The sequence below is a fragment of the Chanodichthys erythropterus genome, chromosome 2 (assembly GCF_024489055.1).
Source record: "Chanodichthys erythropterus isolate Z2021 chromosome 2, ASM2448905v1, whole genome shotgun sequence".
Lineage (NCBI taxonomy): Eukaryota > Metazoa > Chordata > Actinopteri > Cypriniformes > Xenocyprididae > Chanodichthys > Chanodichthys erythropterus.
Genome location: NC_090222.1, coordinates 12,312,727 through 12,325,409, shown reverse-complemented (window position 1 = coordinate 12,325,409; position 12,683 = coordinate 12,312,727). Strand labels below are relative to the sequence as shown.

The following is a 12,683-nucleotide window of genomic DNA, read 5'->3' as shown; positions in this document are numbered from 1 at the left end:
TATGCAAAAGGTGCATAGAGCAGAATGCTTCAATAATTTGAGAAAAGGACAGACAGATAAAATGAATTTAGTTGAAGGGTCACATTTGGAATACAGTGCCCTTCCCAGTCAATAGAGTGATATATGACATAGCTATAGTTATTTGGTCATTCTCACCTGAGTGTGTCCTCTATGGAGGATATGGTTTCTTTTAGTGAGAAAGAGAGAGAGCTGCCCAGTATACCTAAGATAAGGTGAATGCAGAGATCTATGAGTAAATCTCCAACTAACTTGCTGAATTCTTGCTATATGAACCAAAGTCACAGGCAGAGAGAGAAATATCCTCTTTGTGCCTGACAGTCTACTATAAGTCAGCACAGCTCAAAACCTGGGATTTAGGGATTTTTAGGGTCATAACAGGTTTTACTGTGGCAAAATGATTGTGTATTTTGATGGAGTTGGGTAAAAAAATAAACAAAACCAGAAACAGGGCCAGCAACAGCAATGGCATTTTGTTAGTGAGACCAGAGTACTATTAGTTAGTCATACACCCCATGAAATTAGTTTTGCTTTTAATCCGTGTCTGTTAGTGTTGAGACCATCTACAATACCGTTTAAAAGTTTTGGGTCCGGGTTATGCTCACCAAAGATCTATTTGATCAAAAACACAAGCTTGTGAAATATTATTAAAACCTAAATAACCATTTTCTGTTTTAATATATTTTAAAATGTAACTAATTCTGAAAAGCTGAATTTTCAGCATCCATTTTCAGAGTCAAATACCTTCAAAAACCATTCTAATATGTTGATTTGGTGCTTAAGTATAACATTTCTTCTTATTATTACAGTTGAAAACAGTTGTGTTGCTTAATATTGGAATCATTTTTTTCTCCACAATTCTTTGATAAATAGAAAGTTCAAAGAACAGAAATTTTTGGTAACAATAGAAATTATATTTCTATTATTAACTATAACTCTATTATTATGTTTGACCAATTAAATATATCCTTGCTGAAAATAAGTATTAATTTCTTAAAAAGATAAAATAAAATAAAAATATTATGACAATGACATGAAAAATTAGGCTTCAATTTGAACCATAAATAAGTTCAGGGTTGAGACATAATGGTTATTGGCTGCTGACAAGCCCTGATATATTTTGTCCTACCTGCAAGTTAAAGGGGTCATGAACTGCGTTGTTTTATTGATTTATAATGTTTCCTGGGATGCACTTATAATGATAGTATGCTTTTTACATCAACAATTGTCATAATTTAGAAATAAAAGGCATTTTTGCTACCCTGATTTTAGCCCTCTAGTTTGAACGCTCTGTTTTAAGGGGCGTGTCTGCTGTGAGACTTCAGTGTAAACGCCCACTGCTGTGATTGGCTAATGTCTTTCCATTTGAAATAGTCAAGTAATACTCTCTCTTTTAGCATGTTTTAATACTACACCTCTCAAGGTTAACTAATTGTGAAAAGTGCTGCATTATATTTAGATCTATAGCATTATATTTAGATCGTGGCATGAAAGGTAGCAGTGATGAACATTGTAGCCGATCACAGACATGTTATTGAGCGTATAAAAGCAGTGATCTCATCATTGCAACTCAATTTCTGTACACTAACAAATGCTTTCATCGTCACTAATGGTGCAAACGCGATATAACTAAGAGATTTGTTGAATAAAACTGGAGTTTTGGCGCATGTCCAGAACTCAGTCACTAAAAAACTTGTGCTGTTTGATTGACAGTTCCAATGATTGTGAAGGAAGCGTTCTTTGCTTTTGTTATATAATTTAATCACTGTATAAATAACAGATTATTTTCATCCTACTAAGAGAAACAACATGAAATTGACCGTTTAGTCAATGGTTTGATTTACTGACACACAGATAAAGAACATCTGACTGTACATGAATCATTACATATCAGATCAGGCATTCGAACAGTAGGAGTAACTCAGATACCTACATGATGTTGTATTACTGAAGTAAAAGTCTGTTTGCAAAGTCTGCGCCAAAATTCGACTGATTTACCAAAGTATCCACAGTGAAATACCGAATACAAATAAATTATGTTTAACTGAGACATTCACATAGTTGAAAATAAATAACCATATTCCTAGCATTAGGATCCTTTCAAAGGTAATGTTATTTTATTCCTGTATCGCTCTTCTCTCCTTGTCATCTCACTAACACACCAGAGCGCGGGTCTAACATTTAATTGATGAAGTAGGCGTATTTCTTCTGTGTTTCACCTAGGCACATTCCTGGATCAGTCGTTCAATGGACCTGGTATCAATAAAAGCTTTTATTGGATTAAAAAGGAAGTTTTCAGTTCTGAAACATATAGTATAGTACGATTGCCTTATATATGTCAAAAGCTCAAGGATAAGTTGATTTCTCAATTCATGACCCCTTTAAAATATAATCAAGGGAAAGTTAAACTGCACTTGTCAAGCCATTTTATAGGTTCTTTAAAATATTCTGTGGAAAACATTTAGGCTTTTTGCTATTCTTGCTGATATAGTATACAGTAAATACAGAAAAGCTGAACTAGAACTTGCAACATCGACTTGAGCATCAACATGAGCATCAACTTAACGTGTCTAACAATGTGCATAAACCACTAGGCCACGGCTCAGACACAGTTAATATGCAACAAATAAACTTTTCAACATACCAGAAATAGAATATCTGTAGCAAACATCAATTCATTCCCATTATACGCAGACAGTCACTTGTTAGTCCATTGACAGAACACTGACGCACATCGAGCAATGGGTACACTCAAGTGTGCACTGACGTGCCCTTTCTCCAGTATGTTTATTCAGAACAGTCAATGATCTCTCATCTGTCTGCGCTCTCCTTCCCAACAAACATCATTACCCCTACAATTACCAACAAAACACAAAAGCCAATACAAAACACACACACTCTGAGTACAACGGAGTAAGCAGGCATAATGAATAGGACCATTTTATCATGACACACAGTGAGGGAGAGGGATTGTGGCCTTTTTTCACCGAAGGCTTATTCGTGCCTGGTATATGCTCCATTAGGTCTTTAATAGGCAAGCAGCCCAGTGACTAGGATCACTCATCCATCTTTCTGAATGACGGGCGTTTGCGGAGGTAAATGGGGTCAACTGGGTGGGTGAAAAAAATACTGAGCTATTCACTTGCACAGCTTTCAGACCAAACCAGGTTATTGGCACACTTAGTTCTCAGGCAATGTAGCAGGTGTCCAGAGGCACAGTTTTTCACTGCAAAAACTGTACCTAAATAGAGTGACCGTGGCCCACATAGCAATGGAGTTCGTGTCAGGTTGGTCATGTAATCTGTCAAGAACATGTTAGGGACATCACCAAAATCTGAAGGAATGAGAAGTTATATTTTGCTACATTAAAAAAAAAAAAAGAAGGAAAAAAAAGGAGAAGACAATTTCTAAGACAATTTTAAGGGCATTGCAACATTGAAACATCTAAATAATTTTAAAGGTATTGTGACAATAAAATAAATTCTGTTGTCAACACTTGTCACACTAGTTTATATAATTTGCTTACTAACAATGTCTACCAGTGGACAAGCATGTATCACAGGAGAAATCTGCCAAATCCCCCCCCTCCCCATTTTAATTACTTCTCAGAGGATATATTGAAAGGATTTTGTGTAATGTCAGTGATAGAACAGAACATTTTTGTAATACAATGTCAAAATTAAATGTGATTTTATGTAAAATTGCATTTTATGTATTATTTAAACACCAATAAAGACAATAAAGAAATATTTGTTTCAGATGTGATATTTACCTTGATTTATACTTATTTTCTACTCATTTTATCTCAAACATGCTTTTCACTTTACACCTTAGTCTCCACAGTAAACAAGTGGATTAAATAATGTTTGTCGTAGAGGAAATGTCACAGTTTTTTTGTTTTTTTTTATTTCAATCAAATAAATAAATAAATAAAATAGTTCATTATTTTTTTTTCACCATTATTTAATTTACCATGAGATAATTAATATTTTAATGACATATTTTTGTAGAATAAGATTAAAAGTCTGGGACCAGAGTAAAATAATAAATAATATATTCTATACATAAACTAGCAAAAAAAAAAAAAAAAAAATCTGAAGAAAGCATCTGATCACAGCTATATGGATATGTTTGCACAAGCTCTGCAATTCGGCGCTATCCAGTCAAGTCACGTCACATTTATTTTAGGGCTGTCAAAAGTACCGACTTTGGTACCAAAATTTTTAAAAAATGTGACGATACCAACATTTCCCCTTAGTATTTTAAGCACTGTTCTTAAACACTTCTGATTGGCCATTTTGTTCACACGCCTGCTTTCAAACGCTCTCGTGCGTATCTGTGTAAGCGCTTAGTGAAAAGCATCAAAGTTGTCTATTTACAACATGTTTTGAAGTGTTGATCATTGTAGCCAATCACAGACATATCTGTTGAGGGCATGAACACAATGGCCATAATAAGCGTAAGCGGTACATGAGTGGAGCATGAGCGTGGGCCGTGAGAGATTGAGTGGAGCACACTGGAATAAAGTGGAATATATCACTCACATGCTCTGGACTGTAGAGAGTTAACCAGACAGCCTGGTCTGTCAATTCAGGACAGATATCATCCACACTAAAAATGAAGCTGATGTAATTGGTGATGTTGACAAATTTGTCACAAAATCAACATTCTATCAGCAGAGATAAGGTTGAGTCCAGCCATTACAGGCATCTCAAATCTCAATCCTACATCTTTCTTTTTCCTGTCTCAAAAACGAGGCTGCTAGTTCTAAACTCACAAAACAATGAATGCCTCAACTTTTCGTTTGCATCTAAGAGTGATTTTAACGGTGCTAAGCAGCATTTTCACGGAAACAAGAAGTGCAGAGATTGGCATTTACACAGGTAAATGTCAGCCAAAGACACTAAAGCATCTAAAAAAGGAACATATGCACATAATCTTTACGCTTGCAGGCAACCTTTGCATCAGATCTCCAATCATTCAGTGAGGAGAGCTGCTGCTATGCAGTCCTCACTCCCCCCTCACTCTCACGGAATGGAACCCGACATTTACTGGCACCACCGGCCCTCTGGGGCTGAGACACTATCAGAGCCGTCGTAGGGAGTGATTTCTCCTTGGTAGACCTCTGAGATTTCTGTTGTTCTAGTGTACTAACAAATAGATCCATTACATAGATTCCAGACACAGCAACCATCCATCCGTCCATCTCTGTCTCGTCCGTTCAGTGGATGTACAATGTTGCCAGCGTTTGTAGCCAGAGCAACTGCTATGCCCACACATCCTTTCAGTCCTGAGCTGCCCACATAAACAGTGTCGAGAGAATAATAGACAGTCACACATACAAACAAATCGTGACACTTCCACATGCCTGAGCACCATGGACACAGACAGCTCCCACACACCGAACGTCCTGTCCAATATACAGCTAGCAGAGGGTGTCATCCTTCACAACAGCAGCAAACACACCTTTTCTGGAGTAGAAAGACATCACCTCATCTACACTAGCATATACATTATAATAATAATAGCAAAAACAATATTAATTTACAACCATGTAACCTGTTTTTAATCAATATTAAATTGTATATATATTAATTATATATTAAGTACATACTATTCATTATAAGTATTCTGTACCAATGTAATTATACTTGTAATTACATTGTAATATGACCAATTAATTTAAATTATGACAATACAAATCTTTTTATTTGAAACAAAAACAATAACAATATAGTCACAACAACAACAACAAAAAAAAATGTATATGATAATTTATGTCAGTCTATTGCCATAAATCTTTTCACATACATGATTGTCACAACTCTTGACAAATGGATTGACATGACTTTTCCAGTTTGGAAAAAGCTTATTGAATAATAAAAAAAAAAAAAAAAAAAAAAAAAATATATATATATATATATATATATATATATATATATATATATATATATATATATATATATATATATATATATATATATATATATATATATATATATATTCACTCAACCCATCAAGAGAAGGTCTGAATTCAGCACCACTTTAATTTCACTATTGTGCAGTCACTTTCAAACCAAGCAGCATTCTGTTGGCCTAATGCGTAATTTCCGATTGCATGGATTCTTATTGAAATTACTGGATTTTGCTCATGAAATTTCACTGAGCAACCGTGTGACCGCACCTTGAGTAGAAAAAAAAAAATCACTATATAAATTTCTATGACTTTTTAAGATTTCATTTATTTCCAAGACTTTGCAGTCTTGGGAAGTAAAAATTGAAATTTTCCTGATATTTCCATGTTTCAATGACTGTGGGATCAATTCCATTCAAATCAATTCCATTCACATTAAATGTTTTGAATAGGTAGGAAGCGTGGCCTGCCAAGTAATGCACATGCTATGCACGTGGTGTCAACCTGAATTATGACCTGAGTATGGCTTGAGTCATTCTTCCCACTCTTCCCTATTGTTTATTGTCACCTCTCCACTATCGATGAAATAAAGAGCAGAATAGGCTCTTTCTTTCAAAGTAAAATTGACCTTTACTGCAGGGCATAAATGACATACCCCCCAAAAAAAGGGTTCCTGCTCATAAGTCATTCTGAATAGACACATAACACTTGAGAGTTTACAGTTCAATACTCAATACTTTAATACTGTTATATATAAGCTCAAACATAAAACAAAAACAAGAATATATATATATTTTTTTAATGTATAAAAATATATATATAACAACTTACCACAATACCACAATCAACCGTGGTGGTACTATTTTAGCGAGCCATACCGTACCGTTCCATACCGAGCCGTACCATGTAATGGAAAAGCGTCTTAAAACTATGAATTTTATTAAACATTTCCTAAGACCATGTCATGTGAGTTTTTAGAGAAGGCTAATAAGATGCCCATAAAATATTTTATTTCCCTGTAAACACCTACTTGCAGACTATTGTCTAATGTCTGGCGAGGTGAACTGCTCTATTCATGTTCTATTGTTCTCACTTGACGAACCTTTCACACCTCTGCCGTGAATGAGACTTAATCTTCATTATTCTTTTATCATTATTCTTTGTTTTTATTCAGCAATTTTTAGCCTTTATTCTGGCATTGCATGGTTTGTCTATCAACACCACTTTGATCCCACTATACACAGATCAGGCATGACATTATGACCACCTTCCTAATATTGTGTTGGTCCCCCTTTTGCTGCCAAAACAGCCCTGACCCGTCGAGGCATAGACTCTACTAGACCCCTGAAGGTGTGCTGTGGTCTCTGGCACCAAGATGTTTGCTGCAGATCCTTTAAGTCCTGTAAGTTGCGAGGTGGGGCCTCCATGGATCAGACTTGTTTGTTCAGCACATCCCACAGATGCTCGATTGGATTGAAATCTGGGGAATTTGGAGGCCAAGTCAACACCTGAAACTCATTGTTGTGCTCCTCAAACCATTCCTGAACCATTTTTGCTTTGTGGCAGGGTGCATTATCCTGCTGAAAGAGGCCACAGCCACCAGGGAATACCGTTTCCATGAAAGGGTGTACATGGTCTGCAACAAAGCTTAGGTACGTGGTATGTGTCAAAGTAACATCCACATAGATGGTAGGACCCAAGGTTTCCCAGCAGAACATTGCCCAAAGCATCATACTGTCTCCGCTGGCTTGCCTTTTTCCCATAGTGCATCCTGGTGCCATGTGTCCCCCAGGTAAGCGACGCACATGTACGCGGCCATCCGCGTGATGTAAAAGAAAACGTGATTCATCAGACCAGCCCACCTTCTTCCATTGTTCCGTGGTCTAGTTCTGATGCTCACGTGCCCACTGTTGGCGCTATCGGCGGTGGACAGGGGTCAGCATGGGCACCCTGACTGGTCTGCGGCTATGCAGCCCCATACGCAACAAACTGCGATGCACTGTGTATTCTAATACCTTTCCATCAGAACCAGTAGGGCTGCACGATTAATCGCATGAGATTGTCATGCGTGTCTCATCAGTAAAGCCGGTTCTGTGATTAGCGGTAAATGTCCATCACCTGCTTTCAAATGGAGCGGCACTTAATATACAGAGCCGTAGTTTGCGGACAAGCTACGCAATATCGCGTTCATGATCGCAGATGAATCGCCTTCGATTATGAACACGATATTGCGTAGCTTGTCCGCGAACTACGGCTGTGTATATCCAGCATTAACTTCTTCAGCAATTTGTTCCTTCCTTGGACCACTTATGATAGATAATGACCACTGCAGCCAGGGAACACCCCACAAGAGCTGCAGTTTTGGAGATTCTCTGACCTGGTTGTCTAGCCATAACAATTTGCCCTTTGTCAAACTTGCTCAAATCCTTACACTTGGCCATTTTTCTTGCTTCTAACAAAATGTTCACTTGCTGCCTAACAGGTGCCCTGATGAAGAGATAATCAGTGTTATTCACTTCACCTGTTAGTGGTCATTATGTTATGCCTGATCGGTGTAAATTAAAACACCTATTGCCTGAAGTCTTTCTAGCATCAAACAACATAACACAATTTAAATAAATAAAACAGATTCTATGAAGTTTCAGTGATCTTATCAATTTGTCACAGCCAATCATACAATCCCTCACTCTTTGCAAGAACTAAATAGTCAATTTAGTTTTACTCAATCAGACCATCAGTGAGTCACATTTCCTCCTCCAGCTGAGACAGAGCCCATTAAGATTTTTAACTAAACATACTGGTTAGAAACTAGTTCATTATCCCCTGTCTGAGCAATAGCCAATGTACTCTAGACATAAATTCTTAATACTGATAAAATTAACACTTTAGAGAATCCGTTCAGCACCACTCTCTTAAGAGCACATACATTTTCTTTAGTCTCCATAAAGCCAAGAGTGGCCAAAGGTTCTCGATAATTGGAAAGTTTGAACTACTATCACAACCGATAATAAAAGAACACCAATGCTCGCACGGAACCAGCTAATGTCCCTCATTTGCAATCTCATTTTGCCTGGAACCCATCAAGAGAAGGTCTGCGTTTTTTAGCACTTTATCAAGCGCTGGCAAACGCAATTTAATTTCACTATTGTGAATGGAAATAGCTCTTCGCAGGGGTGGGGGGTGTTGGCTCTGCGAAAGACGAGCGTTTTCCGATTGGTGACATCAATTTGAATAGTTCAACTGTGTGGCTGCAGCTCTATCAGCACCAAGAAAGACAATGTGCAGGAGGCCAGCAGGAGCCATTAGAGAAACAGCGGGGGGATGAGCATGAGATAAGAAATACACACACACACACACACACACACACACACACACACACACACACACACACACACACACACACACACACACACACACACACACACACACACACACACACACACACACACACACACACACACACACACACACACACACACACACATCTCTATAGCACATTAGCAATCATACTGTTTCATTTTTTTTTCTCTAGTGAGCAGTGTTGTACAACCTGGTTTACTGTAAATCCAGTTCTCCAACCAAGAGATGACAGCTTGTCCTTTAATTAATATTAACTAATAATGTATTCTTACAGAACAGTATACTAAGAATATTTACAGGAGAAGATATGGACAAAAACACTCCTAATAGTCCCATAGATACGGGGCAGAATGTTATCTTGAGGCATTTCTTTCTTGTGTGTTGCTGAGTTCAACCTTATTAGATTATTGATCCTTAAAAGTAGGTCATGTTGAGAAGTAATAAACTTCAGAGATGCCACATATAGTTTCTAACCACAGCCACAGACTCAGCTTTGTGTTACAATGAAAAAAAAAAATGTATATGAATATGTGAGTTGTATGGTTAAATTTACAAATAATTTATACATCTATAATGAGATAATTTGTGAAAATAGTAGCACACATGCTGACACCCACCCCCACTCCTACACAATCCTCACAAAATTTCATCTCTTTTGTCTTTTTAATTTTTTCTCTGTTCTTACCACCTCTCTCTGTGGGCTGTTACGAGTGTCTAGGTGCACAGGTGAGTGTATGTGTGTGTGTAAGTGTGTTTGTGCGCATGTGTGTCTGTGTGAGGGGCAAACTGTCAAATTAAAGCCCTTCTAAAGCATGTTTACTTAACAAATTAATAACTAATAACAATAATAAATCCACCAGAGTGTGTAGAAACAGCTGTGTTGTTGGTTACCTGCTGACGGGTGAGCTGTGCTCAGTGAGGGACACCAGCAGTTTAAGAGCGTACACCGGTACAGGATCTGGCTCCAGGAGCAGAGTCTCATACCTGCAGAGAGGATATGCATTAAACTAGCTATGCGATGTGTACAATAGGATAGTACACGTATGCTAATTCATACACATAGGTTAATTCATAAAAGTCATTAAAGATGCTACAAACTAGTCACTGATTTTAATGCATACACTTTATACGTTGTTCATGCATTCTCTGAGAATCGAACCAGAACCATTAGGATTTCTGGACTGAATTTACTGTTATTGCTATTTGCAGCATTTTCTTGTTTTGCTCTGCAGTGAAAACTCACCAATAATCATAATATATTTATGTAATTAGTATTAGTGACAGAAAGAGTACACTGCCGCAAATTATGCACTGTATATTTTAAATATTTTAAAGGGGACCTATAATGCCCCTTTTACAAGATGTAATATAAGTCTCTGGTGTCCCCAGAATGTGTCTGTGAAGTTTCAGCTCAAAATACCCCACAGATCATTTATTATAGCTTATCAAATTTTCCTATTTTAGTGTGAGCAAAAACACGTGTTTCGTGTGTGTGTCCCTTTAAATGCAAATGAGCTGCTGCTCCCGGACAACTTTCCAAAAGAGGGAGGATCTTTAACAGCTTGCTCTTCGGTTGCCCAACAACAACAAAGCCAGAGAATCTCACGCAGCCAAAATGATGATTGTCAGTAATGGTGTTCAGCTTTACATTGTTCAAACCGGAGTTTGAACAACTTATAGAATGCATTTGGATGTTTCTGAATGGTTAGTGGATAAATTTATGTAGTTGCTGTAGAGTTGATTCAACTCATCGACTAGCATGTGCTGTCATGTTAATCTTTTGTGCAAATCCAGCATTGAACTGACCATCGTTTGTGAAGCAGTCTGGCATAAAATGACGGCACTCTTCCTCTTCTCTAATGCAGCCCAACATGGCCTCACCCCCTTTTTTGCATGTTCTCGGGGGAAGGGTCTACAGTATTTATACTTTAGGGTTATTGATGTCACTAACCAGGGAGGAAGCTTGTTGTAGTCCTTAAAAAGAAAATTCTTGAAAAGAAAATATCTCCCTTTGAATTGAACTTTGAGCATTGCAACTTTGCAGACATTGTTTATGCTCTAACAGCAACATTACACACTGACGAAAGTTAAAAATGTGAAATCATAATCAACGACCCCTTTAAAGGTGATGTAGTTTCTGTGCCACTAGTAACACCTAGCGGAATTACAAAAATAAAGCATACTTTCAAACAACCTTGCAAATGGCCCTTTGTGTGTCACGCTTCCTCCATCACAAAAAAACAGTTACTGGTGCTTGTGAAGGCATGTTTCAGTAAATGTAAGCTACTTTCAATAAAAAGTCCACATCATGTGAAGAATTTAACTGTGCTGCTATGTGTCATGACATGAGTAAGCAATTGAGTGGGCTAACACACTGTCTAGAGTAAACACAAGTGTCTCACTTATAATAAACCCATCCAACATACTGTATCTGCACTGGATGCATTTTTTGACATGACACACTACAACTGTTTGAGGCTATTTACACTGGACACAACGGTTACATTTGTTTTTCTGAACAAGTGCATGATGATGGTATTGATGGCATTTATAAAATAATGAATGGCATACTAATAGTAGTCAATGAACAATAAACTTGGTAAATAGAGTGTAATTAACATTACTATGTGTAATTAACAAAAAAAAAAAAAAAAAAAAAATATAAATATATATATATATATATATATATATATATATACTTCAGCTTTTAGTTAATGTTTTGACAATTTAACAATTATATTATCTATTGCAATAGTTTCCCCATTTTTTACAGGTTAAAATAGTATTGTCAGTGACTGCATTCATTTGAAATATTAAAAAAGTGCATATATAATTATTTACAACATTGAGTACAACATTTTGTCATACAAGTTTTAAATATTATTTTCTATTTATTACAGTTATTTATAATTAAATACTAATGCTAAATACTTTAATTATGAAAGTTTTAACAACAGTAAAATTTCTTATTTGGTTTAATATTTTTATTTAGCAATAATGATAATAATAATAATAATAATAATTTAAAATAAATTATTAGTCAAAATATTATATTAGGACATAATTTCAGGCCAAATTATGCAGCCCTACAACATTTTAAATTGTAAATCGCAATTTTAACCAGAAAAATCACAATTTGATTTTTTCTCCAAATCATGCAGCTCTAATTAAGGTAGAACCACTGTACACTGTATGTATATATGTTTTTAGTACCTTCCCGGTATTTGTGTTCCAAAGATGAACAAAAGTCTTATGGGTGTAGAATGACATGAGGGTAAGTAATAAATTACATAATTTAAATTTTTGGGTTAACTAAACCTTTAAGTACTTTACATGCAATATCACTATATATATATATATATATATATATATATATATATATATATATATA

At 36.3% G+C, this 12,683-nt stretch overlaps 1 protein-coding gene across 2 annotated transcripts in view; it reads right to left on the bottom strand.

Moving 5' to 3' along the window:
• The window catches only part of ulk4 (unc-51 like kinase 4), a 276,239-nt gene that overhangs the window by 117,900 nt on the left and 145,656 nt on the right, over positions 1-12,683 (bottom strand). For both annotated transcript variants that reach the window (XM_067401179.1, XM_067401171.1), the window contains exon 30: positions 10,184-10,276. In XM_067401179.1, the coding sequence (XP_067257280.1) occupies positions 10,184-10,276 (93 nt within the window). The remainder of the gene's footprint in view (positions 1-10,183; positions 10,277-12,683) is intronic.